Below are 25,316 nucleotides of genomic sequence, written 5' to 3' on the forward strand. Positions count from 1 at the left end.
GCGGGCCAATATGTTGTAAGAGGCACCTTCAGAGTTCCAGAAATGGTGGACACATGATCCGGACAAGTGTTTGTGACATTGAGTTGAACTGACGGAGGGGACAATCCAAATCAAAGCATGATATTGTCCCTGGCCCCAAAATAACAAGGCAGTCTTGCGTTGTCACATGTTTTTTCATAGCTTGACGCATGTTGAAGCTTCAAAGCCAATGACAACACTAAATGAATTAAAAGTCTTCGTTTATTCAATACTTTAGTATTTTTTTACTTCCTTTCAAATCTCCTTGCAACATTTGCAGGGATGAACCGTATTGAACACTGAAAAGCCAAACTTTCATCACTATTTCTTTATTGACGAATCCAAGAAGCAAGAAAGTATTTATCTCATCACCAAAACCCACTACTAAAAGTACTGATGTCGGAATATATTGGCAAAATTCCGCGAAAGACTTTGCGAGATGCCGAGGGTTGGGAAAAAAAGTTGTGGTCCCTTACACTTAAAAGTACACATCTGAGCAGATTACTGTTGTTTTTTCGAAACGAAAACCTATCACGTGGTGAACCCAATAAAATGAAGAGGTCTTCGTGTAACGATCAATCACCATGGGGTTTCTCTCGAAAAGATATGTTTTTCAACATGTTTAACGAGTTTTTAAATGCATCCAATAATCTTGTACAAATCCGACAACGGGTGGGTGACAGTTCAAATATCTTGTTTCTGCATTTCCTATTAACTTGGCTCTTTGTGTTGTTGCTGTTCCAGGATTGAAATTGCATCTGACGTGGACGCGATTGAATTGACAACTTGACATCTGGATCTCAGGTTGGAACCGTTCCTTCAGCATTTGGATCCGAATGACGTGTTGTCTTCTCAACTTGGAACGGAAAAACTAGGAAGTACTCAAACTAACAGGGTGAATATTTGTGAAAGTGAACAAGGAGGAGAAGGATAAGCAACAGCAACAGCAGGTGCGACAGGTTCAGCAGTGGCAGTAAAGTTTTCAAATATTGTGATGGCTCTCTGAGAGCTTCTTCGACAGAACAGACCTATATTTTAGATAAACAGTGGATAACTTTCCTACCAACGAAGACGGAATAGACGAGCGGAAGTCCAACTTTCCCTGCCAAGAAGTTGAAGTTGAAGACGAAGAAGAACAAGAAGCAGAAAGTGACAATTCATCATCACTGGAACAAGTCAACCTTTCCAAACAAAACAACCTCACACTGTGCTGCTAGTGTTCATTTATCAAAAGCCAACGGGAACTCCAAGAATGAAATGCAAAACTAGCTTTTGATCCACCGACTTTGTGTTTGCCACCACCATGTTCGTTTGTAGACGGAAAGCCCAAACATCACTGACGACGGGAACCATGGTCTTCCAAACCACTACCTCAAGGATGTGGGAACGCTGGTTGTTCATGGCTCTGATTGGAATGTCCTTGTTCTCCGGTAAGAGCAGCGAGCATTCGAATAATATTCATGGATCACTTCAACTTGGGAAATGTGCACGAACGAAAACTTTGGACCGGATTCAATTTCAAAGATTGCAGAGGCATAAAGTGAACGGCAGACTCTCCTTCGTCTTTTTTTTTCAAACTGGCAAAGTGCTCACTCTCTTTGATAACTGCAATTGGAAACGGCCAAAGTTTGATCCATATTTATGGTAGGAAGTGATTGCATGGGACCTTATTTTCGAATACAAACATCTATTCAAGTTCGTCAATAGCCGAAAAACTACGTGAGATACCCTGGAATGATTGCCGAGTACCCGTAGTAGTAAGACAACGGAAAGGATTTGCCTGAGGATTTCCTCATGATTTTCTGATTTGTTTGCTTGCAAAATCTCAGGAGCTCTATAGAACACGACCTGCCAGAGGTTGGAAGGAAAATGAGAGGCGCTTCTTCAGGCCAACTTTTTGAGGGAGAGAAGTTTGGTTGCTTTCTCGTTTCAGGTTGGGCTGAGAATGCACTTTATGTTTTCATAACTTCAAAAGCTTTCCTGGGAACTCTAATACACATCTTAGCGTATAGATTCTCTCAGATCTTGACCAAAGGCAAGCGACAAGTACCACGTACACGTATGTTAATGAGCAAAACTTCCGTTATGAAAGCTAGTCAAGAAGTCAAACTCAGGGTGACTTTATCATTTTATCATGTCATCTTTATAGCTGAGGTCTGTGTTTCTAATGGATCGATAAGCAAGTTTTAGCATAGTGACAACTAACTCAATATTTTGGAATGGTAGAGAAGGTGTGGGCAGGTCAGGCCTAATGTTAGATTATTGCACTTTCCCCGTTGGTTGATGTCCACTGACTTTGTAAAAGTTGGCCAAACTGTTGAATGTTTGGTTTTCTCTATTTCTATAGTGAACACGTGTCAACTGAAGCTTTTTGCGCCAACAAGTGACGTGATTAATCACACATTGATTGCTTAAGGATTGCAAGGGACACTAAATCGATTTGTTATGCCTAATTTGCTGTTCACTACGACCTTCATTGGGATCGGAATCATACATGCTTTCAAAGCTAAGAGGGAAACAATTATTTGTAATGAGGGGACAATAACGCCAAAAGCAAAAACTGCTGAAAGCATGGCGGATCTTTTGTGCCGAAGCAAACTTCTTCTTTAGGACTCAAAACAAGCATTTGCGTCTCTTTCCAAGAACTACATTGAAATAAATAATCATGCAAAGCCAAGATGTGTGCCAGGATTCCGTCCAAGATCAAGATCTGAGAGATTGGATGAGGAGTGACGATTCCTTTGAGGCTCATGGACCTATATTTTCATCTGCATCTGACTCCTGACTTTCAAAGGGTGCAAAAATGCATTGATTCCGGGACCCGGCAGCCACCCAGGCACTTGTGCTTTCCCAAGAGGGACTAAATAAACAACCTTTCCATTCAGAGAAACACCTGAGAAAGAAGGCTTTTGTGCGTTTCCATTCGCTCTCTCAAGGAAAAATGAGGGCTCAAGAGAACGAGAACTCTGTGAGGGAGGCCGTGAAATCCAATTAGCTGAGCTCTGTACATGCGATTCAGGCCCTCCTTGAGGGTTAATAAGCCAGAGAGCTGTTGAAATGTGACTTCCGCTCCCGGAATAAGTGACTGTTTCCCAGGGAGGGTAAATTTTTCCATTAGCTAGTAACTTGTAGTGACAGTGGCGTGCATATTCACAACCTTCATTCCTACTTTTCCCATGTGTGACTCCGAACTATGGCCTTGCCTCTAGTGCTGCTCGATCTCTGTAAGCTGGATGGAGTTAAGCAACTCCCATACTGCTGGTATGGAAAGTTCCGAGTTTGTAATTCCCACCACCAGACTTTCGAGTACTGGTTTCGAAATTCTCCACTACTCGAAATCTAACCTGACTTTCATTAACGTTGAAATGTTGGATGATGTCCAATACGTAATTGCTAAGAGAGATGCCCCATGGATATGCTTGGTAGGACCATGATAGCATACTGCCTCAATGAATCTGGACGTGGCTTGAAATCTAACGCCCTGGCTGAAAATTTCATTGGAAACCCCACTCAAACTCTCTTGTGTTTGGTTTGGTAGGAGGGAAGATGAAAGTTTTGACGCGAAAGATAACAGAAAACCGAGAGAGTGATAAAACGAGGCGAGCTGCTTCCACTGGATGTACAGGATTACTTTATGAAACCCCTCCAGGGCCAAATGCATCCGTGAGATTGCCTTTGTAGCGCTCGAGATTATCCTACTTTAAATATGATCGGCAGTTGGTTTTTGTTCCAAAACAGTGGCCTCGTGTGGCACTTAAACCTCGATTGGTTCCATGTATTTGCATTCTCGTATGACAAACCCGAATGTGCCGGAAATGAGGTCACCACATTTAGGTTTTTGAGGCGGAAGAAGGTTGGTTTGTCGTGGTTCAAGTCAGATTCAATTTTTTCAATCACGCGCGTTGGGATCAGCAGGAGTGGTTGGCCTCATTTCCTCATTGGTCTTTGGGGGTTTCGAAGAAGAGCTTCGATCTCATCAGAGGTCAGAGACCTTCAACTCAACGAGGATTTAATTGAAAGCGATGAGACAAGGGTCCTTTGACATTTGTGAGTAATGTTCCACTTCTCATTGAAAATTCTTCACGTGCTGGGGATGGCGAGGCTACTTGTCATTGTGTCCGTCTTGTAAGTTGTGAGTGTGCGTAGCTGCGACGGCTTGGACAGAATGTTGGATGAGATCCTCAATACGTCATGCTCCACATACTGCACATGTAGGTACAGGACATGGAATGCGTGTGGGGTTTATAGGTACTGGAATAGAGGAACAAGGTACCTTGCCTGCCCTAGCTGTGCACATGTAGAGTACAATCGTTCCAATGCGAATGAAACGAATGTTCCAAGCCTTCAACAAGAGCAATGGATTCGAGGTCCAATGTGCTCAACTTTTCCAATTTTCACTTTTCTTTGGCACCAGTAAATGGCAGTTTTTTGCACTTTTGCAAAGCGAAGGCGAGGGAACATTTCCCTTTCTCTCGCTCATCATATCCACAATTTGAAGTATTACTTTCTTATCACTTTGGAGGCCCATCCATTTAATGTCATCACGCAAGGAAAAAGTTTTCATATGCCCAATGAGCCTCTTCTTCTTCTTCTTCTTCTTCTCCTATTCCTCCTCCTCCTCCTCCTCTCACTCACTCTTTCTATAGCTCTCGCCCACCTCGATCCTCGTGCCTCGTCCATCCTCGAGCGAGAGTCGAGTCTCTTTCACTTACTCATTCAGGCCTCACTGAAAAACTTGAGTGCCAAATTTTTTCTCTTTCTCCTCTCTCGCTCCCCCAAGGGCTCCTATTCCAAGTCAAGTCAGGAGGATGTTCCCAAATTTTTGTCATCTCAATTCATCCTTCACTTTCATGACATCCTTTTTCTTCATGGCTAAATCACCTTGAGCCTTTCCAATGCCAATGGACGATTAGTGTCGAGAAGGTTCTATTTTAGGGCACAGGGATCGAAAATATAGAGACGATACAGAGCTTGATTGGCCATTACGTTGATTGGCTAAGCAACCCGTTCATAGACTGTCGGATCAATTAACTCTACGAAAGGGATGAGTGGTTGGTCGCCATTGTTTTACAGTCCTTATTCCCATCCCATAATATTCAAATGAAAGGCAGGGGGGGCACTTTACCTATAAAAACATACGAAAACCTATCGTGTAGACAGTCTTAAGATGATGACTTTGGCTAAACTCCGGTGGAAGTGATCTTCAGTGTCACATAACCTCTCAAGGGACAGCTTGGGGAACTGAATCTACTTCCGAGACCTTGGAGATCTTCAACAAGTCAAGGTTGACTAATTTGAGCACTCCTCCGCGATGAAAGAAACAAACGTGGACGTGCCTTAAGATATCGAAAGACGAGAATCTCGAGTACGTCTTGTACACATAATTCCCTCCAGTTTTGTTACAATTTCAACAGGGATCCTTGGGCTGCCAGGGTCTCATCCGTCATAGAGAAGGGAATTACGTCCTTGACAGCCTTCATTCCTCTCGCTCTTCGTAGTCATGTCTTGGACTTCTAAATTTACGGATTTTCTGTATTCCGGGTTGTCTCGGATCCCTTTTAAGGAGTCGGAAAAAAGGCTAATATGGGTACCTGAAGAATTTTTAGACCTTTCTCGTTCCAGGCCAAGAACAAAGTACAGGGTAGTTGGAACTAACGTTTCCTAAAATTCAAGCCTTTATTTCGACCAAATTCGTCAAAAAATTGATTTTTGGGCAATTCAGTGTTTACTGCCTACATAAGTTCTTGTTGCCAATAAACAGAAAGATTTCGACATAAGGCTTTTAAAAGTACTCATCAAAAAGACATTTTCTTTAAAAGTAAGGCGAGCATATATATTTTGGGGGCCAGCGCACTTCCCCCATTGTGGATCATACAAAGATGGCAAACCTCGGTCGGCCAACTCAAGTTCATTGGTAGACCAAATATTCTATAAAGATTGAAAGTTAATAAATAGACGAATTATAACCTTTCGTTTTAATAGTACTGGGGATTACTTGCTGTTAGAAAAGCCAGTGAAAAAACAAATAAAAAAACCACTAGGGCGTTTTCGGAGCACTTTCCTTCAATTTTTCATGATGATCGAAAACAAATTTTTGCATTGCATGAGACACTAAAAGGGCAGGGTTGGTTGTGAACCCTGTATGATCTGGAATTAGGATGTAAGCTCGGATGAATGTAATAATTACACCCAAAAGTTTTATCTCAAAGTTTCTTTCTTTCTATTTGTCGTGTCCTCAAATAAGATGAGGACTAAGGCTACAAAAGATCTTCAGATCGCCGACGGTTACACAAGCCGTATCTGGGATAAAGGAATCTTCTCAATTCGTACTTTTGAAACTCTCTCCAAGAATAACAAGAGTTTACAACTCTCCCCATCCTTCTACGATCCAAAAGCACACTTCATGCTTCCAAATTCTAGGGTGTTTGAGGGAAGATCTCCTTGGGGAAATCAGGGAGTAAACAGCTTGCAATTACTCTAGGTTCAATCCTCACCATCAGCACCACAATTAATGAAGCATCAGACAATCATACGCGGTAATTGATCTGAACATCTAGCTAGGGAAAGATCACAACAGAGCTCCACTAATATGCCTTAAAAAGTAAATTGCATATTTGAACTTGCTTGTTTATTTGTCATTGGGAAGGTGGTCTGTACCAGTTTTGAGTGGTTCTGTTTATCGAAGTGCTCGTAATGTTGAAGAATGGAATGACGGTTTGAAATGACGAAGCAGGTTTGCTGTATATAACATGGCATTTTGGTGGTTCTTTGTGCAGTTTTTGGTGACGAATGAGGAATAGAGAATGAGCGTCAGTTTCCTGCATGGACAAGAAAAAACTCCCTTGAGAGTTATCTGCAAGTATGTGGGCTTCAAAATTTCCCAGAAATGCCAGAGATTGTGCCTCTCAAATAGAAGGGGGACTACTAGGAGGGGGTCTTTTTCCCCACGAACTAGATGGGGTGGGTTAGAAACTTTCCAAGAGGGGAAATTTTGACCAAATCCTCCTTCCTTTGTTTGCTCGGGATTTGAACTTAATTGCAACCCGGAAATTTACTGGTCTCAAGGGTCTAATGAACAGGGTCTTGGAGTCAAAAAAGAGTTTGCAACTGACGCAGCTGAGCTCCATTGGCATCAATTATGACCGTTTTCATTCCCAGTCCGGTCGAGAAACACTTGACCAAAATTTGCTAGCCGAATGAAAAACTTTTGGCATCCCTGGAGCGTTAACTAGTTTTGGGATCTTCTTGACATTAATTGATTAAGTTGGCGACTTTGCAGCCCTCGATTCAAGGTATTGTATAGAAGCCCAATGAAATGAAGTTTTCACTCCCTGATTAGTCAATTCTTTTTAATTACTCTACCCAAGGTTTGTGCGCGATGTTGGTGGAGAAGGTCGAGCAAATGGAACTGTGGCTCTCGTGTTCCATACATTACAATTTGCGTCAGAGGCTCTCATGTGAGGGCGAGAGGCAGCTAATTATGAGCTCTCTTATTTCCCCAAGCGGATATCCATTGCAACATTTTAATGGATTTTCATAGTAAGGTCGTGTTCCCTCTTCTGGGCTCGGTCTAGAATGCTAGATGTAAAGTTGCTTGAGTGCGTAGAAATAATTAATTATCCCGTCCTACTCTTTATGCTCTGCCCGACAATGTCGACATGAATAAATGGCGTTGGTAGCCAAGTGAAGAGACTCGTATTTAAAGTGGACTCGGCCATAATGGTCACCAGACAAAATAGAGCCCGATCGATAGCCTCTTTCACTTAAGAATGACACCAAATCACGGTGTGGAGGCTTCATGAGATTTGTGCTTGGCCACTAGGCTCTGGCAGAGACAAATCATGGTAGAAAAAGGCCATTTGCGACCACAGAACTTCTCTAGACCAGATCTAACACGGCGTTTGTGTTCCGTTAAAGAGAGCGGTTCTGTCAAACTTGTCGATTGGATTATCGAGGTGTTTCAAATACGATCGTGACTTGGCGATTCAATGGGAAATCATTTCGTTTCGAACCTCTGTTCTGTGGTTGGCCCCACGCATATTAGTTCCGTATAGAAGGACATCTGTGAATCCATGCAAAGGCTGTTGGCTCGCACTGGAATTTTCTTTGACGAGAAGAGAAATTATCCAGTTGCTAAAATTGAATCTCGAGGGCAGAAGCGAAAGGAGGAGGGTCACAACATCCTTTCCCCAAGAAAAAAGCAGGTTTCTTGGGAAAATTAAAGGACCATCGAGTTCACGGAGCGTTTTCGTTTTAGGGAAGCGCCATCTTAAAAGCACCATATGATTTCACGCCCATAAAATTAGACATGCTTGAACGCGAGTTAAGGAAGTGTGAGAGAAATACACAATGCTTAGTTGTCCATAGATTTGGAGGAAGTGGAACAAGTTGCTAATGAGCTCATTTAAGCGCACTGTCGCTACCAGCCTCACACCTAACGGATTGAAGCCGTAGTTAAACGTATCATGGGGCCTTTGACTAAAACTTACCCACTTACCCTCCCGCCAATCTAGCTCTTTGGGGCCCCATCTATGGTTGGTAGCATATGTACAGGATTAATGGTTCCCAATCCTCGACGCTCTTCGTTCTTGTCGTGTCCCCTTTCTTTTGCATCCATTTAAATGTGGACCAAGAAGAAAGGGACCAATCAAGGAAGCAACTAAGTCCCAAAGAAGACTCCTCGGAGACATTTCAAAATCCACTGATTTATGTTCATACATTCTTGTAATGAGACAAGAAGGAACCCGGGAACATCCGACCATAAATGCATCACCTATTAACCGTCTTCGCATATGCACTTCTTCGCGAGATTTGAGTCCCTTTAAAAACCATGGATAGAGGGATCCTGTTCAGTATAATCGAGTTTGTATAGTGTATGTGTATGTTTATCCGACAAATTTTATAACATGATGATTCATCCAGTCTATAAACGGATTTCCGGTGAAAGCATGCTGTTCGCACGTACTACGTAACATATGGCAGAGTGTGTAATGCTAGAAAGTGGGAGTTGCTGACGGCATTATCTCTGGCACTTTTTTGTCGGCTTCTTTCAAGTAATCCGAACTCGCTATACATGGTACTAGTAGTACCGAGAACGCAAAGGAGTCTGGAGCTTGGAGTGTACTTCAGGCTACAAGTTTTTTGCTGATGAGGCTGTATTGACTTTTGTAGCAATACTTCAAAGAGCGAATGATGGATGGCGGTGTCGGAAATGGTGGCGGAGGTGCTCGAGTGCGCCTCAATGGTGTCTTGAATTCGCTCTCCCATGCGAACCAATGTAGGAGCAGAGACGATCCAACCAACCAAGAGGAGTCTGTAATATGTTCCAAAAGAACGCTGAAGGTCACTGAAGCGCATCAAAAAAGGGAGCTTCAGTCTGTTGGCACAATAAGCGTATTCATGACTCGATAAGAACGGCCTCGGAATTTTTCATGATTGATCAAACCCATTGGCAAACTCAGATTGCATTGAAACCCGTTCGAAACATCAAGATTTCAGAATATCAACAAAAACTTCACCTTATTGAAGCTCGGATGCCGACCAAGCATCCCATTTGAAGTCCAAAGCTCAACGACGTCTTAGTAAACCATTAAGGCCCCTTTTTCATGATTCGCCTCATTGACCTCTTTCTTTGGTCGGTACTTTGACCCTTGTTACTCTCTCTGTCGTGCTGAGAGCCAAACAAGAGATGAAAAGCATCCACGTCTAACCCGAGGATGTAATTACAGATTTTTGTGCTTCTCTCGTGTGTCTTGTTTCCTTCGGGGTGCCATTTGCGTGCCCTTGTTTTCCCCTCTCGAGCTAGGCTCTGTGTCTATTGGGCTTACCGAGTACATGGACGGATCCATTGATTGACATACATGTCATCTTGCTCGACAAAGGGTTGTACAAATGTTTCTTTACTCTGTAAATGCAATTGGCAACGCCATGACAACGTCATCACTGAGGGGAATAAGTCCATTCCACCCAGAGATTGGAACGTGTGGAACGTTCTGGTGGTACAAGGAAATTCTAGCAGTGCTTTGCCCGTGAGCTGATTGTTCTGGGAAGAGGTTAGGAGAAGCTGGCCCTGTTTTCTTCGTACCCTTGTAGTCTCTCGTTCTTTCCTCTGTGAATGGCAATTATTGGATTTGTGTCTCTTCCCTGCCTCCCTTTCCCAATGTCTTTCACCCCATTTACTGAAGCTGTTTATTTCAATATTTGTCAGGCATGAACTGGTCTCGTCACTTTTAGTCCAAAGGAAGCAGGGCTGAATGTGTTGCTATTGATTAGCAGTGACCCAACGTCATGGGAGGTCCTTGACAGGGGGACAGAATTCTCGACAAAGAATATTCATCTCTGCAATAACACCTTTCCAATTGGATTCGGAAACTTACTGCCTTACTTGCGACAACGGAAGGTTTGTTTCCAACTTGTTCATAGACCAAAAGAGATAGATCCCTGGATAATGGATTAAGTAGCCAGAGAGCCACTTCCCATGGGCTTTACGATCACAGAGTATTACAAGACCAGTGAAGGCTCTCTTTTTTTCCTCATCCAAAACTACAGCCCTTTTTCCTTGGCCTTTCGCACGAGTGAATGTGTTTATTAATGCGCCTTTTATGCCAGGCTTAAGGGGCACTTATTGTTTGTTGATTGCCCCAAAGGCAGCTTTATTTGCTCCAGACCTACTATACAAAAGAGCTTACTGAGTGTAAAACAACTTGGCCATCCTAGGAGCATGCTTGGATAACCCCCTTGGTTGTCCCTGGAGAAAACAAGACCACGCCGAATAAGGCCGAATTCGCTGGCCAAGCAAGCTAATCCATTCGTTTTACATACTCAATCTTGGACTCAGGAATGCAACTCCCATTCAAGGCTGAAGTTGTCTGATTGTAGTGTGGACACCTTTGCCGGTGGAAGGAACTGCGATTGTCTTGTCGATAACATTCGATGCTGTTCCACCAGTTCTTGGAACGAACCGCACGTTACGCCAGAGGCTGAGTGAATGCACTCTCTCGTGATAAATATCCAAATATGACCATGAAAGGAGGAAAAAGGACTGATCTTCAAACCTCGACATCAGCACCAAATTCAAAAAGACGTCGAGGCCAAATCGGGAACACCTACGAGAAGAACGGTGGAACAAAACAACTCGAGCAGATTAAGGAGAAAACTCCCGAGAGTCTTGAGAATCAGACTTGGTTGTTATTTCAGGGACGGACTCGATTTCCTATCCGATTTTCTTTCTCCCTTTTCTTATCAAAACCTCCACTTCTGAATCTGTTGATTGTATTAACCCTCATTCTGAAATATTTTGGATCCTACTTGTTTAACCTTCGATCAAGCTTTCTTGAATGGTGAGATTTCCTTATTTGCTCACGTGGTTTGCGGTTTTCTAACAATGACGTACATTGCTCACTCATGGTCGGGATCTTGAAGTGTCGGTTGGACTGGCACACACATGGTCCCATTGGTCTTTTTCTGCCATGTATGTACCATAGAATAGCGCAATATTGCACATGCCCTCACTACTTGGGCCAATTTACTTGGATGACTGATCACAATCATGGCCTTTTCGGCTTCCGGTTCCCGAGTGCAAAAACCCTGTCACTAATGAGACGCAATTCATGTCGCTCTTGACAGAACTCAGGGAGCAAGTAACAGGAATCCACTAGATTGCCACTAATATCCTTCCAATACATTGCAAATATGACGAGAAGGATTGGCATTCAAACTTTGCCTTTGGGCTTGAAAAGTTCGGAAAAGCAAAATTTACTCAGATTGATGGACGGACAGTCTCATTATTACGCTACTTTGGAACTTTTTGGAACGTACGTGCTCAACAAACAAAACAACGCATGAGCCGAATTCTTTGAGGAGCCAAGGTTTTTTTTCGATCCCAGAATATTGCGGCGAAGGATGTCAAGGCCAGATAGATATCTGATAGGTCTTGTTCAATGGTGTATGCACATGTAGCGGCCTTGCTTTGGTGGCTCGCTAACTGGCGAAGGAACACGAGCTGTGAAAGTGTTCTTGGGACCGACAAAGGAACCGTGGCGGAGTCGCCTAGATCCATTGATATGATTCATGGCTGTCTTCTCACTTGATCACAAAAGCAAAAGTAATGGGGTCCCAGTTTTCGGCCTTATATTGGACATTACTTTCACTCGTACCACAAGAAGCTCTGGACATGATTAATATCAATTGTGCATTGCCGCTGTTTTTCTAAAGATCCTATCTAACCTCACAATACGGGAGGTAAGGGAAAAAGTGGAAGATGGATGTTCAAGTGCAATATTGAATATCGTTGAAGGCAGTCGGGTTAGAGCGACCTATAATTGGTCGCAAGTCCTCAGCCATGAGCTCGTTTGGCCCTTAAGCAGCGGTTTTATTGGTGTTTCTGTTTGCTCATAACTTCTCTCTATTCACCTCGAAATGTGACACCTAAACTTCCTTTCATGGCCCAATTTCACCGTTCATGGCCTACAGGGTCGTCCTCGTTGCTCTCTTCATTGTACCTTATGTACCCTGTACCCTACATCATGAGTAAATATATGTCCGCTAGTGTAGGTAACCCCAACTCACCAGGCCTCTTTGACAGAGAGGCTGTAATTTGTTCTTTATTTTACACTTGTTTTGATGTGCTTTCTGTCCCGGATTGCCTCATTGAGATTGGAGTGGGTCCACCCCAAGCTTCATGTTGTAGCTCTGCTGCCATAAAGGCCGGCACATCAACTTATGAGGATAATAAGTTATGAGCAATCATTTCGGATATGGCCGCACCATTCACCAAAGAGAAAGAGGGTCCACAAAGGCCCTCCCCCACCAGACAAGGGTCGGTCAGTCGTTCCATTCAAGAAAGAGCTTCAATGCCAATGAGTAAAGGTCCGGCGAAAAAAAAATCCCGACTGACCTTGTTCATTTAAGGATCTCGTTTGACGATCGAGGTCTTGTGGGGAACTACTCGCTTGCTGTTTTTTGTTCCTCTAAAAGTCCGGTGGGAGGTTCCGTTTGATTTTGGCAAAGTCTTTGGAAACCATTTTTAAAGGATTACTTGGAGATGGGCTCTTCCAAGTGGGTCAGTGTCATAAAGAAGCGCCTTAAATACATGGATGGTCTGTTCCGAAATGGGCAAGCAAAATATGGCCGCGTCCATAAATTGCAGGCCAACAGATCAATATTGAGAGACATTGGTCGGATGTGCCTCGAAAAAGTTCCCGAAATATTTGATAGGGGACAAGCGTTGGAAGTTGGGAGTTGAGAGTGTAGTTGGGGGTGGTTGGCCCTGGTCAATATTGAACAAAGGAATGTGGTTCAACTGGATGGGTCCACTTGACTGACGCACACTGCTGCCAAGAACAAGGAACCTCCGCCAAATGGGAGGTATGCTATATCTATAGTACGTACGTACGAGGAGGCTGAAGGAGGATGTAGACATGAAAACACTCCCAATCAGGGCGGTGTTCCGTCAAGCAAAACCACGATGGTTTGCATGTGATAGCACTACTCTAGAGCCTTACGAAATGGGACTGTCATTTGTATTTGTCCAGAAAAGCCCCCTCCAACACATTTTTTTCTCCTACTCTCAGCCTCTCAAGCCTTGGGTACAATAGAGAAGTGGCTATGTTACAGTAAAGGAGCAAGCGCCTAGTACACCCCCATACACACCCATACACACATTCATATACAGTACACACAAGCACACATAGAGAGAAGAGGCCTTGCCATCTTTTTATGTTCCATTCGGCGTAACCAGGGACAATAGAGACACACGCACATCACGTTTGGACTGGTTATGTTGTTGGTTTTGATGCTCGCCAGATTTGCTTCTCTTTCTCGTCGTGCCTTCATCTAGCATGATTATGATGATAACTTTTCGGTTACAAGGGTCTGACGAGATGATGATGATGATGGTGACTATGATGATACCTACGGTACACCTTGGCTACTGTGGCTCAGTTTGTTCCATGTTCCACCTTCAGCTCCTGGAAATTATCTCAACAACATTAGAGCTGGTGGTAGCATCACACCGCAAGCAGAGAAAGCTCACGTTTCTTTCACCTAAAAGCATGCAATCTTCTTGAAGAGACACGTTTCATCTGTTTTGGGCCAATCAAGAACTGAACTCGGTGTTAGTGGTCCAAGTTGTAAAGAGAGGTGTGTAAGCACGAGTATTTCTCATTTTGGTCCAAACCACCAAAGCCATTCCATGTAGGAGAACATCGGGTCCAGGGACGCTCTAATACAATTAAAGATGATAATGGTCAGAATCAAAGTACAAAAGTGTCCAAATCACACTCGGATCTCTGCCGTGCAAATGAAAGACATTGTCCATAGATGGGACATTAGGGAATTTACTATCCTATTTTTAATCCGAAAGCTCAATCTCCAGACTCATCTCACTCTTCGGAAGACGTTTTTTTTCTTTGCAACAGGAAAATCGTTATTGTTCGCGTGTTTTGCCCGTTGATCAATGATGCTCTCCCAGTCGTATCAGCATTGATGCTTTGACAACCAGACGACCTGATCTGGACAGTGGCTTTACAATGGTCCAACAATGGCGGTCGTCGTCGTCGTCGTCGATGATGTCTTCGGTGATTGATGAGACTTGTTATCGCTCTGGGCAAACGCTCTCCTGTTGTTTCCTCCTCCTTCTCCGCCCTCTTCTTCTTCTTTTTCTTCTTCTTCTTCTTCTTCCTCTTCTTCTTCTTCTTCTTCTTCCTCCTCTTCTTCTTTCTATTCCTCTTCTTCTTGTTCTTCGATCTAGAGTTCCTTCTGGGACACACACGCCTTTGAACCTCGCAGTTCATCAGTTGTCCTTCACAGACATCTGAACCCCGTCTCACTATTCCATCTCATGATTTAACGGCAATTCTGCCAGCCCAGATTTGTCATCTAATGCCTTATCCCTACAATCTAATCCAAGAAACTAATACAAAGTTGCGAGCAGATGGGTAGACTGATCCAATGCTAATAATGGTGGTGGTGCATTCCCATCTAGTTAGATGAGCTGTCTATGGTTCTCCTCTCTCACTCCAAGATCATCTATTGCATTGTTTGTTCACCACAGAACAAGGGGGGTCCCTTGAGCCCCTCCCAGAGGTGCATTTCAGTTTGCACTCCTCACTTTTTGGGTGGGTGGGTGCGAGGAAACAAGTTCGAAATCGAATCCTCACACCACAACACATCAGAACAGCTTCGAGTTGTGAACTCTTTTCAGCCGTTCAAGCGCTAAAAGCGAATTTGGACCATAAACCACAGTTAAGGAATGGCCATCCGAAAACCAAAAGAGATCAAACCACAACCGGATTTTCATGGATGGTTGGTTGGTCCTAGTCGGTAAATGTGCTCTTAAAGTTTGACAATCCTGTTTTGTGGCCAAGGCCAACCATATCATCTACGGTACAGTAGTACCAACAGCACAATCCCTTTCGCAAGAGACTGCTTTGAACTGGAGGGAGATACTAGAGGCATCCCTACCGAGTCAGTTTCCCGGACTTACTTATTTCTGCAGAGTAGCTATCTGTATCCTCAAATTGTGGACAGAGTGAGGAAGGAAGTCAGGAAGGAAGGAACGAGCAACCATCTTCTCATCCTCTTATTCCTATTCTCCTTCAAGACCCAAGAGACCTTCACATCTCGTTCAGGAGGGTAGTTGGGGGGTCTGCTTATCTCTGATCTTCAGGCACAGAATCAGGAATGGCTAGAATGGAGCAGGTACTATTTTAGGCTCAGGCTGAGGTTCGAATTTGACTAATTGTGTTGACTTTTAGTTAGTAAGGGTGGGTGGGGTTCTCTATTTTCAGCTTGGCATTGATGACTTCGCCCAAGAAGGCTCTTAAAGAACCCACCATTCCCCCTTTTTTCCGCGGGTGCCATTCTGTTGGATACCCATCTAAATATTAGCCACGACTCGATGCACATCAAGTAGAGAAGCCCACCAGACCTTGAAAATTGGCCGGGAACTTGGACCTCAAAAGTCGGGATTACTTTTTAGTGGCCTCACTGTCAAAAGAGGTTTGGACTTCAAAGGCCGATGTCAATGTTTGTTAAACCCCTTCGCCTGGCGTTACCGTCAATCTCCTCCGTGTACTGCGGCCTTGTTGAGAAGGGCTTCTTCTTCTTCCCCTCGGCCAGTTTGATGAAAGTAATTTAGCCAATTATGGACGGACTATGTGTCGGCTCCCAAGTGATTTGTGGCCACCAAGGGAGGACTGGTTGGTTGGTGCTATTGTGATTGTGCACACGAGATGCCAACGAGCTTAATGACTTTAGGAGCACGTGGTCTAATGAAGAAAATCACTTACCCCCCTTTTCCTTCGCTTCTTGTGCATTCCAGAAAATACCGGCAAACTTCAAATCTTGGAAATGAGGATCCCGGATCCATTCATTTTTGGAGCGTCAGCGGAACTCGTTTGTGATTTCGGGTGGGACAAATCGGAGGTTCAACAAGGACGACATTTGTATTCTGTCAAGTGGTACAAAGACGGCGAGGAGATCTACAGGTAAATAATGTGTTCCGAAACGGGTTCCCACGAAAAACAAAAAAGTTGTTGTGCCTACTTGGTGGCATTCATTTCCTGTCATCAAAAGAGAAATTCCAAAGTTTCCAAATCATTGAGCTTAAAAAGCTTGGGCTTTAATGTCGGAGACAAATCCGTTTTGATTAGTTTTTTCCTGCCTCTTGTGGGGCCAGTTTGTGGGACAATGAATTTAGTTTGTAATTTAAACAAGTTTGCTTCGAGGAAAAGGAGCTGATGCAGTTTGAAAAATAATATGAATGAGAGCATATCTTTGAAATGAAACAATGCAATAATACATACACGTTACCAGTTCCAACATCAAAAGCACTTTTCCTCCTTTCTCGTCTCATCTTTCTCTGCCCTCATCAACTTCAAAGCAAAAGAATGTCAGAAAGAAAGGCCTTGGAATGAATCTTCTCAGCCATGATAATTAACCGCTTGAGAATTTGCGCAACTTTCTCAAGGAAGAACAAAAATCTGACTGCCCCGTTATACGTACGTAAGTGCAGCTCTTCCAATTGCCAAGACAGTAAGTGAGTGGGTTTTCTTGGGTGGAGAATTGGGAGATCGACCCAATGAGGGCACACACTCAAGACCTAACTAACCCCCGGATCCTCAGTCCAAGTCGATCAAGATCATGCAGCTCGCTCGAATGCCGCCATTGCAATTCTTTTCGAGTCGAAAGAGCTCTTTTGGAAGACCCTCAGAATCCAGAAGTCCTTCACTCGATCGAGCAACTCTGTTTCCGGGTAGCCAAGAGAGCTCTCGACCACACGGAAACAAACAAAGCGAGAACATGGGCAAAGGGTCAATGCGGGTATTCTCTATGCGTACTTCAGCCCGTCTACCATCGATTTCAAAGCCTTTTCTACTCTTCTTTCTCGTAGATTCGTGCCCAGTGAAGACCCAGTGGTCATTTCCTACGCCAAACCCGGAGTTAAAGTTGACGTAAGTATCTGAATTAGTCTGACCTTGGTTTCTGACAGAGAAAGCAGTTCCGTCATTTTGGCGAACTTTGTTGCTTTAATTACCAAGTTATTAGTTATAGTTTCTTCATGAAGAGAGGATCCCAGGTATTTTTTAAAATTGAAAGAGCTTCCTGGGAGATGAAAGTACGATCAGCATGATGATTTCTCGGCAAAATTTTGGTTGGTCGCTGCTTCCCGTACAATGGAGTGGATAATGTACCCAAAGAAACTTAAAAAGTACAAAAAATGTTGAAATATTTTTAAAGATTATCACAGACCAAATAATCCAATAATACCATCTATGTGGTAAGTCAGTAATCAGGCAACGAACTAATGTCTACAAATAGCGTTTTCAGTAAGTTTTGTTATTGTTATTGAAAAAAGTGTTACAATTTTTGAGATGGTATTTTGGAGCAAATATTTCTTTTCGTGGCTAGATGGACTGAAATTGTAATCAAATATTTTAACAAATAAACCCTGATGTGAAGATCCTCTCAGTTACCCCAAAACTCAAATATTACTGAACGGACTCGAATGTCATTAAAATATATAAATAATGTTCTATATAGGGTATCTATGCGTTCACTTTAGTAATGACACGGTGGTGAAGATTTCTTTTTCAAGAGTTCCGAATAAGGATAAGAATCAGGTAGAGACACGAAAAGTGAGTAACCTGCTCGCATTCAAGTCCTTTCATTTCATTTACCCTCACAAACGAGGGGATCAGAAGGAATTTCGAGCAACCGCCTCAGAGCCTTTGCGTTTTGGGGTGGTCTCGAACCATACCCAGAATGAAGCAGCTCACATTCTCTTTAGGGTCTCTTTTCAAGGAGACAACCAAAATTGACCCCCTGAATTTTCATTTCAACCCAACCCCACCCACACTTCACGAGGGCCTTTGTAGAGTGGTTGTTGAGCTTGCAGCCAAGACTGTCCTTTCACATCACAAGATCAACACAAGCGCGTCGCCTTCCATATTGTCCATGCTTTTAAAGTGTCATCCAGCTTGACATTCAGCAAATTCATCGTCTAAAGCTTCATTCGCTTAAGGGCTCTACAATACTGTCTGTTTGATTAGTCTCATCCGGACGTGAATGTCAGCTCAAAGGGATTTTGACAGTAAATGTCTCGTACACGTGCCCTTCAAACCCTTCACGTATTATGGGATAATCGGGCCTGAAGGCGTGATAAGCTTTAATCCTGTCTATGTACAGTCTTCAGTTGTAATTAGACCTTGAGAGAGCGAATGCTCAAACAACTACTAAATACCTCGCGAAAGTTCCTCCCATTTAAAACCATGAACAACGGATAAGTTGGCGCTCTCATTGAACTTGGCATTTTCTGGCTGGCCTGGAAGGACCATTTTTCACATTTTGTCTCTGAAAGCTCCCAAGAGAGTGCAAAGTCTGCAAGTGATGGTTCCACCTTCCACCTTCCACCTTCTTCTTCTACAACAACTCATACAGTGCTCTAACGCACACAGATGTTGGAAAATAATAATAGTGATAATACTAAAGGGGATGTTCACAAGAAACACGGAAGCCTGTGCACTCAGTTGAGGATTTGCTTTTTTCGAATGGACACTAAAAATGGATGATGGGGAAAAGATGACCAATCATCCTGTTTGGGACCAAATCCCTCGCTATTGTCTGAAGATCGGAGGGTAGCGAGCGAAGCAGCAATATGGACAAAGCTACTTTTCATCTCGATAAAAAGAGACGGAGAGACAGGGGGAGGGATTGTTTTGTTTCCCTCAGTCTCGTTCTGATGGTGGTCTTGTATTGGGCATAACGTTCAAATCCTGACATAAGACCACTCAGGAATCTCCAAAACCGTTGCATTCTATCGGTTCGATGCGCTTAATTACCTCTTCAGATAACGAACGAATGATCACCAAGCACTCGTTGTCTTGTCGTATATTCACCGAAAATAAAGATCCATAAATGTTTTCGAAACTTGAATCCAACTAAATCGAAGAGTTTGTGTATACTCGTCCCTCACCTAAAAAAGAAAGCGACCTTTTCTTTGGATTCCAATTGTCATTAAAACCAAGATTAAACTTACTTCACTATCCGGAATTAGAAGATTTAGAAAAGGTTAAAGCGTCATCTTAACGGTTGCCGTTGTCAAGCCATAAAACCTTGCGAGGCAAATCTCTGAGGCCTTGTTTGGGCACCCTGAAGAAAATGAGCTCGGTTCAACATGATGGGTTATAAATTTCCAAGAGGTGAAACAAGGTCGTGACCGAAGTGCACTTTGACAGGATATGTCGTAGGGACAAAGTCACTCGGGTCCCTTGGTCCCTCCCAGGAACAAAGGGGGTCCCATTCAATTTTACACCTTCCCATTTCCAAGGGGCCCGAATGTGCTCTACGTTCAAAATGCATACCCTAGTAATGAGGATCCTACTCAAGGATGGCTTTCCTGAACCTTGATCCTTGACTGTCGAACTGGATTGAATCGACTCAACTTGGCTCTGATTTGAATGGAGAGAAATAATTGCTCTCAGAGTGTGATGACTTCCCGAATATCTTTGAGAATGTCGTGTGGATGAAGAGAGGTCACAAAGACTTTCTTGTGGTTCTACTTTTTTCTACTTTGAGTTCGAAAATAGTTCTAACCACATTAGAGTGGAAATTAGGTCGCACCCTGTGAGTGCTGGATAGTTCTTGGAAGACTAAAACAAATAGAAGCCTTGTGTCTTTTTTTCACTTGTTGAGTATCAACACGTGGGAGAGCTTATTGGGATATTGTTTTCCTGAGAAGCATGGAACAAACTTTCGTTGTCTCTGGGCCTTCGTTCCTCGAGGCCACAGTAACAACCCTACTTTGGAAATTCTTGTAAAAGATCAAATGTTTCATGTCTTGGCCACTCTTGAGCTTGATGAGAATTAATACCTAGGAGCGTGCGTTCTGAAGTTCGATGATCGATCACTTTGGTCGTTCGCTTCGTTTTCGAATCATGGCGCTCTGACAAGAACAAATAGGCGCCATTTCTCATTCATGTTCCATATGGGACCAAGAAGAATTCATACGTGTGTCGAGCAATCTTGTATCAAAACTAAAATTTATGGAGTATCGCTAAGCACACTGTGTCAAGGATTTATTAGTCTAATAACTAGAGTGTACCTTACAAATCCTGCATTGGATCACCTTGATCAGAAACAGGAAATTGAATTTGTTCCATTTGAGCATTGGATCATAACGGAAGGTAAACACACACATACCCTCGTGTACGAAAAGAAGCCAGAAGGTCTTCTCATCGGACTTAAAGGAGTTGGAACATGAACGACAAGAAAGCCAGACAGAAATAGCGAGAGAAAGAAAGAAAGACGGGACAGAGATAAAAAGGCCAGGCTGAATGTTCCCTGAACAGGAAATAGGCGAGGCCAAGAATACGGTACGAAGAAGGAATGGAACAGCAGGCCTGGTCCACCATTTTCCAGAGCCATTCTCTCCTTCGATTTGCCTTCTCTTCTATTTCTATTCAATATTCAAATATGTAAAGAAACCTGGAAGCCCTTTTCCAGGATCTTCTTCGTCGTTGACTGGAGTGAGAGAGATCGTACAAAAACTTGGGCTCCGCAAAACCGCTCCCGTGGACAACTAAGCCTATTTCGCCTAGTGAGCTTCACTGAAGCCATATTTACCCACAGCCACCTAAACCAAAGTCTTGCTCACCATTCTACCCAAAGTTTACAATAGAGACCGTGATTCGGTGTGATTAATTTATGAAACAAGGCTATTGCATTAAAAAGGCCACCCATGGCTCTCTTGTGAGTTGGTTCGCTTTTGAACCCAAGGCTGATGAAATCCATTGGACAAATATAAAACTCTATTGAATGTATTGCTGTCGTAGGGTAACAATGTGAGACGTTGGCTGTGCAAAATTATGATATAGCTGTCAAATATGGGTTTGGATTTTTTTCACTCGAACAAAATCACTCTCAAAGGAGATGAAATGGAACTTGAATAAAGATTGCAAATCTCCAAATCCACGGTGCAATCAGTAAAAAAGTAAAAGAAACTGTTACGTGAATGAATATCTGGTCGCAGCATTAACATTTTAAACCTGACGAGGCTTTAGAAGAAGGAAAAAATAGATTTATCTTTTTCCCGTTTCTTCCCATGTTTCGACTCAAAAACACATTCCCAGTTTCTCTTTACAGGGTCAGGAGCAATTAGTAGTTGCGTAGAGTTAAAACTTCTTCAAGATACTTTAGATTTTGAAAAACATGCATTTGATTACATTGGATTTTTACGCGAAGTAGTGCTTTTCATGCGCATGCAAATTTTTCCTTAGACTCTGAAGCGGTGACAATTTTCTTATGTCTAAAATGGCGTTGCATTTTGTTGTCCCATTTGCAGTCGAACTTAAATTTTGAATTTGGCAGGGCTACTTCTTGTTGATCCTTATCTCTAATTAAATGAGTTGCATGAAAATGTAATGTGCAAAGCCTTCAAAGAGCAAGCAATACTTTTGTTGAGGTCCATTCTTATTTAAGTGCTTGTGCATAAGACTATATGGCCCACATTGATCCCGGTCCTTTTTTGGCAAGAGCTTCTATAAAATGAAAACACGGGGCAAGGCCATATGAAGGCCGTTCTAGCATCGTGTTACTTATCAACGCCTTGGCTCACTCTAGAGCCATCTGAGTGTGTATCAAGGCCATTGCATCCTCCCAAACCAGATGCGCCAAAGAGATGAAACCATGCACACGAAAACTGCCAAGCCCTGTGGATATTTTTAAGTGAGATTCTTTGGGTAGATATTTGACAGACCTGCTTCATTATTAGACCACACAGCTGGCCTGAAGTGCAAAAGTTTCTCCATTTTCTCTAATTAGCGAGTGTCTGAACAATCCAGAAAAAGATCCCATCAGGTTTCTCCCGAGGTTTCATTTTTTTTGAACATCGAGATTAGGTGCCATTATTAATTTCCAAGATCCTCTCAAGGGAATGAACGGTCTTCTGTATAATGCGCTCACGCGTGGTATTTTGGATTTGTGTCCCAGTTTCATGGCCCATTTATCACATATTGATCCTAAATGTCATTTATCCATGTGCTAATGGAATGTAAAGGAGGGAGAACCCCTTTCTTTGCGGCCTTTGGGAACTCACGGAACAAGAATGGGAAGGGGAACAGTTGGTATTATGAATAGATTAGATAACGGGCGATCGAAAAAAATGGATCATATTGCCCGGACTAATAGATCCACAATCAGGGAAGGTTCGAATGGCATCGTTGCCCGTACACTGCCGGCTGTATTTATTGTACATCATTGAACCCTCAGGGTTCAATGATAGTTATGGATATGTTGACGTCACGCAAAATTTCGTTGTTGGAGTTGTTTCCTTTTGAAGACTTCATAAAACTGAGAGAAACCCGGAGCCTTCGTCTTGGTTCTTATAGCTTGCACTTCCATTTTCCAATGCATCGAGTTCCACACACCATCACACAATTCACCAACAGTGCCAGGTTCCACCTCCATCAATTATCTTGTGGAATAGTCTCAGATGCAGTGGATCAGGAGGCAACAGAGCCTTGTTCCACGTGCTCGTGCTGATCCTCATGAATATATTGTCAAGGTGAGGATGCCCATGTGAGCAAGTATGCTCATTTTTTTTCCTTCCCTGATTTACTAGTGTGAAGCAGGTGCACACATACACTTTGTTGGGAAACTGCATCAAAGCAGCCAGTAACAAAACTAGTGCATACGTCGAACCCTGTTTCGGTTCCGATGTTTTCTTGCTATAACCAGGGACGTCTCAAAATATGGACTTTGAACGGGTTTCCCGTCGTAGCGGCCTGGTTTGAGTCAGAGCCATTTTTGTATCCCTTTCCGTTTCCCTTTTCATGATATACTCATGAAACAAAATATATAGATCGTCACAATTATTTGCAAGTGTTTCGTTTGAAGGTTATATCTTTGAATCCTTATATAGGTGGCCGGGGGGTGGTCGAAGCTTTAGATTGAATGTTGTCATTACTACTCGGACATAACTTTGATTACAACTCCTGAGTTCCCTAGGCCAGGTTTTCGGCTCAATTTTTTATCATAATATATAATGATAATTTTGATCAAATGCTTGATTCACATCTGAAATATATAAGTTCCTCCCCTGCTGTAAGTCCATATGTCTGGGAGTCCATGCCACAACCTAAGGTAGAGGAAACTTTTCATGATGAGATGTCTCGATGTGACATATTGAAGGGATCAAGGGACCCCAAGTTTCAGCTGATTGCCCGAAGGGGGTAAGAGCCTGATTCTTGGATATAAATGACTCGTGACATCAAAGTTACTCGACCTACTTGGTATGAAAAAGACAACAATCAAGTCGGACCACGTTTACTTTGTAAACTTTGTTGAAGAAATGTGAAGCTTCTAAGCTTTAAGATGATATGGAGAGATGATATTTAAAAATCCGACATATTGGAACTTTAGGTTCAGCACTTTGAAAAGTTGATAACATCATTTCGAAACGACTCAGTGTAACTGCATATTCTTCGGCCCCGAAATAAACGAGCAAAGTTTAGGCTTCCCTTAAAAAACAGCTCAATTTATGGCAAGCCCAGACACGCCCAGTTGAATGTTTGCGTATTGGAAGACGCTTAATCCAGAGCTTTCAAATAAGGGTTTTCCATTCAAACACTGAACGGCTCCTACGCTTTTAATTTATACCCAATGTGAAACCACTATTGCGCTTCCTTTGAGCGCAATTGCACTTTCACAATTGAGTTCCGAAAGCAAAATTGGCGGTCATTTGTTCCAGATAATCGAGTTGTCAACAACTCCATTGTCAACAATCTGATCAGCCACAAAGACTTGGTTTCAACCATCCTCTTTGGCCTCTTTGGTAAGAACTTGAATGGAGGGATAATACATCTGTGCGAAGAAATATTAGACAAGCCATAAACGCTATGTCTTGTAGCCCTTTTTTCTCCTTTCTCACTAGGCCCTTTGACCTTATTCCAGGAACGAGTCCACTGGCAAAATATCCTCTGTACGTGCGATACACAGATACGCAAGACATCTAAATATATGGGCAAAGCACATCGTTCATAGTCGGAGGCCGTCAATGAGCAAAGCAATGAAATAGCTTCAATTTGCCGGGGTTTTTTTTGTTGGAAAGTGCCGTAAGAGCAATTGCCATATTACCTTGCACTCAAGGAGCTCTTTGACAAAGTTTGGAAAGGCTCCCTTACTATCGCTCTCGCTCTCTCTTTCCCGAAGTTCAGACTTTTTGAGCCAATGGGAAAAACGTTCTCCAAAGAGGGAATTTGGTATTGAGTAAAGCCGAAATACTGCTGGAACCAGTGCGGTTCACTCATTTTGGCAAGCTCCACGAGTCGGGTTGTCCCTGGGACCCAGTCGTTTCCGTGTACATATTGTCCCAGTGTTTCGTGAGTAGCGACGAGAACGAGACGAACATGCAAATTGTTTCATTAGGTGGGACTCTAAAAATCTGTGCAGATCCCGGATTACCTCCCCTGCATGCGTCTCACATGTTCCAGAGCTTATTGGCTTTGCCAGACGATATTCAGGCGACTGGTATCTTGATTTATTCACATGAAGTTCCCAATCGTGTGCCACATTTTTCCATTCGAATTTTGCTCGGATCTCAACCTCGCCCACAGGGAGGGATAAAAATCTGAGCAGAACACCAACAGAGGGTTCCGATTTTGATCAAGTTTCATGACCGGAATCCAACCGGAACCTTCAGGAGGCGGGTTCCATGCTCGGGGCACGTGCTCCATTTCGAGGTTTTTTTGTATCATTTGATAGCAATTTGCAAAACATTAGCACTTTCCCTTTATCCTCTC

At 43.0% G+C, this 25,316-nt stretch overlaps 1 protein-coding gene across 1 annotated transcript in view; it reads left to right on the forward strand.

Annotated features, from left to right (window-relative positions):
• Positions 1-1,234: 1,234 nt before the first annotated feature.
• The window catches only part of LOC131890581 (uncharacterized), a 33,267-nt gene continuing 9,185 nt past the window's right edge, over positions 1,235-25,316 (forward strand). The window contains exons 1-3 of the mRNA XM_059239953.1: positions 1,235-1,448; positions 16,340-16,505; positions 17,411-17,471. Coding sequence (XP_059095936.1) covers positions 1,322-1,448; positions 16,340-16,505; positions 17,411-17,471 — 354 coding nt within the window. The 5' untranslated portion in view covers positions 1,235-1,321. The remainder of the gene's footprint in view (positions 1,449-16,339; positions 16,506-17,410; positions 17,472-25,316) is intronic.

Source organism: Tigriopus californicus, chromosome 11 (genome assembly GCF_007210705.1).
Source record: "Tigriopus californicus strain San Diego chromosome 11, Tcal_SD_v2.1, whole genome shotgun sequence".
NCBI classification, from domain to species: Eukaryota; Metazoa; Arthropoda; class Copepoda; order Harpacticoida; family Harpacticidae; genus Tigriopus; species Tigriopus californicus.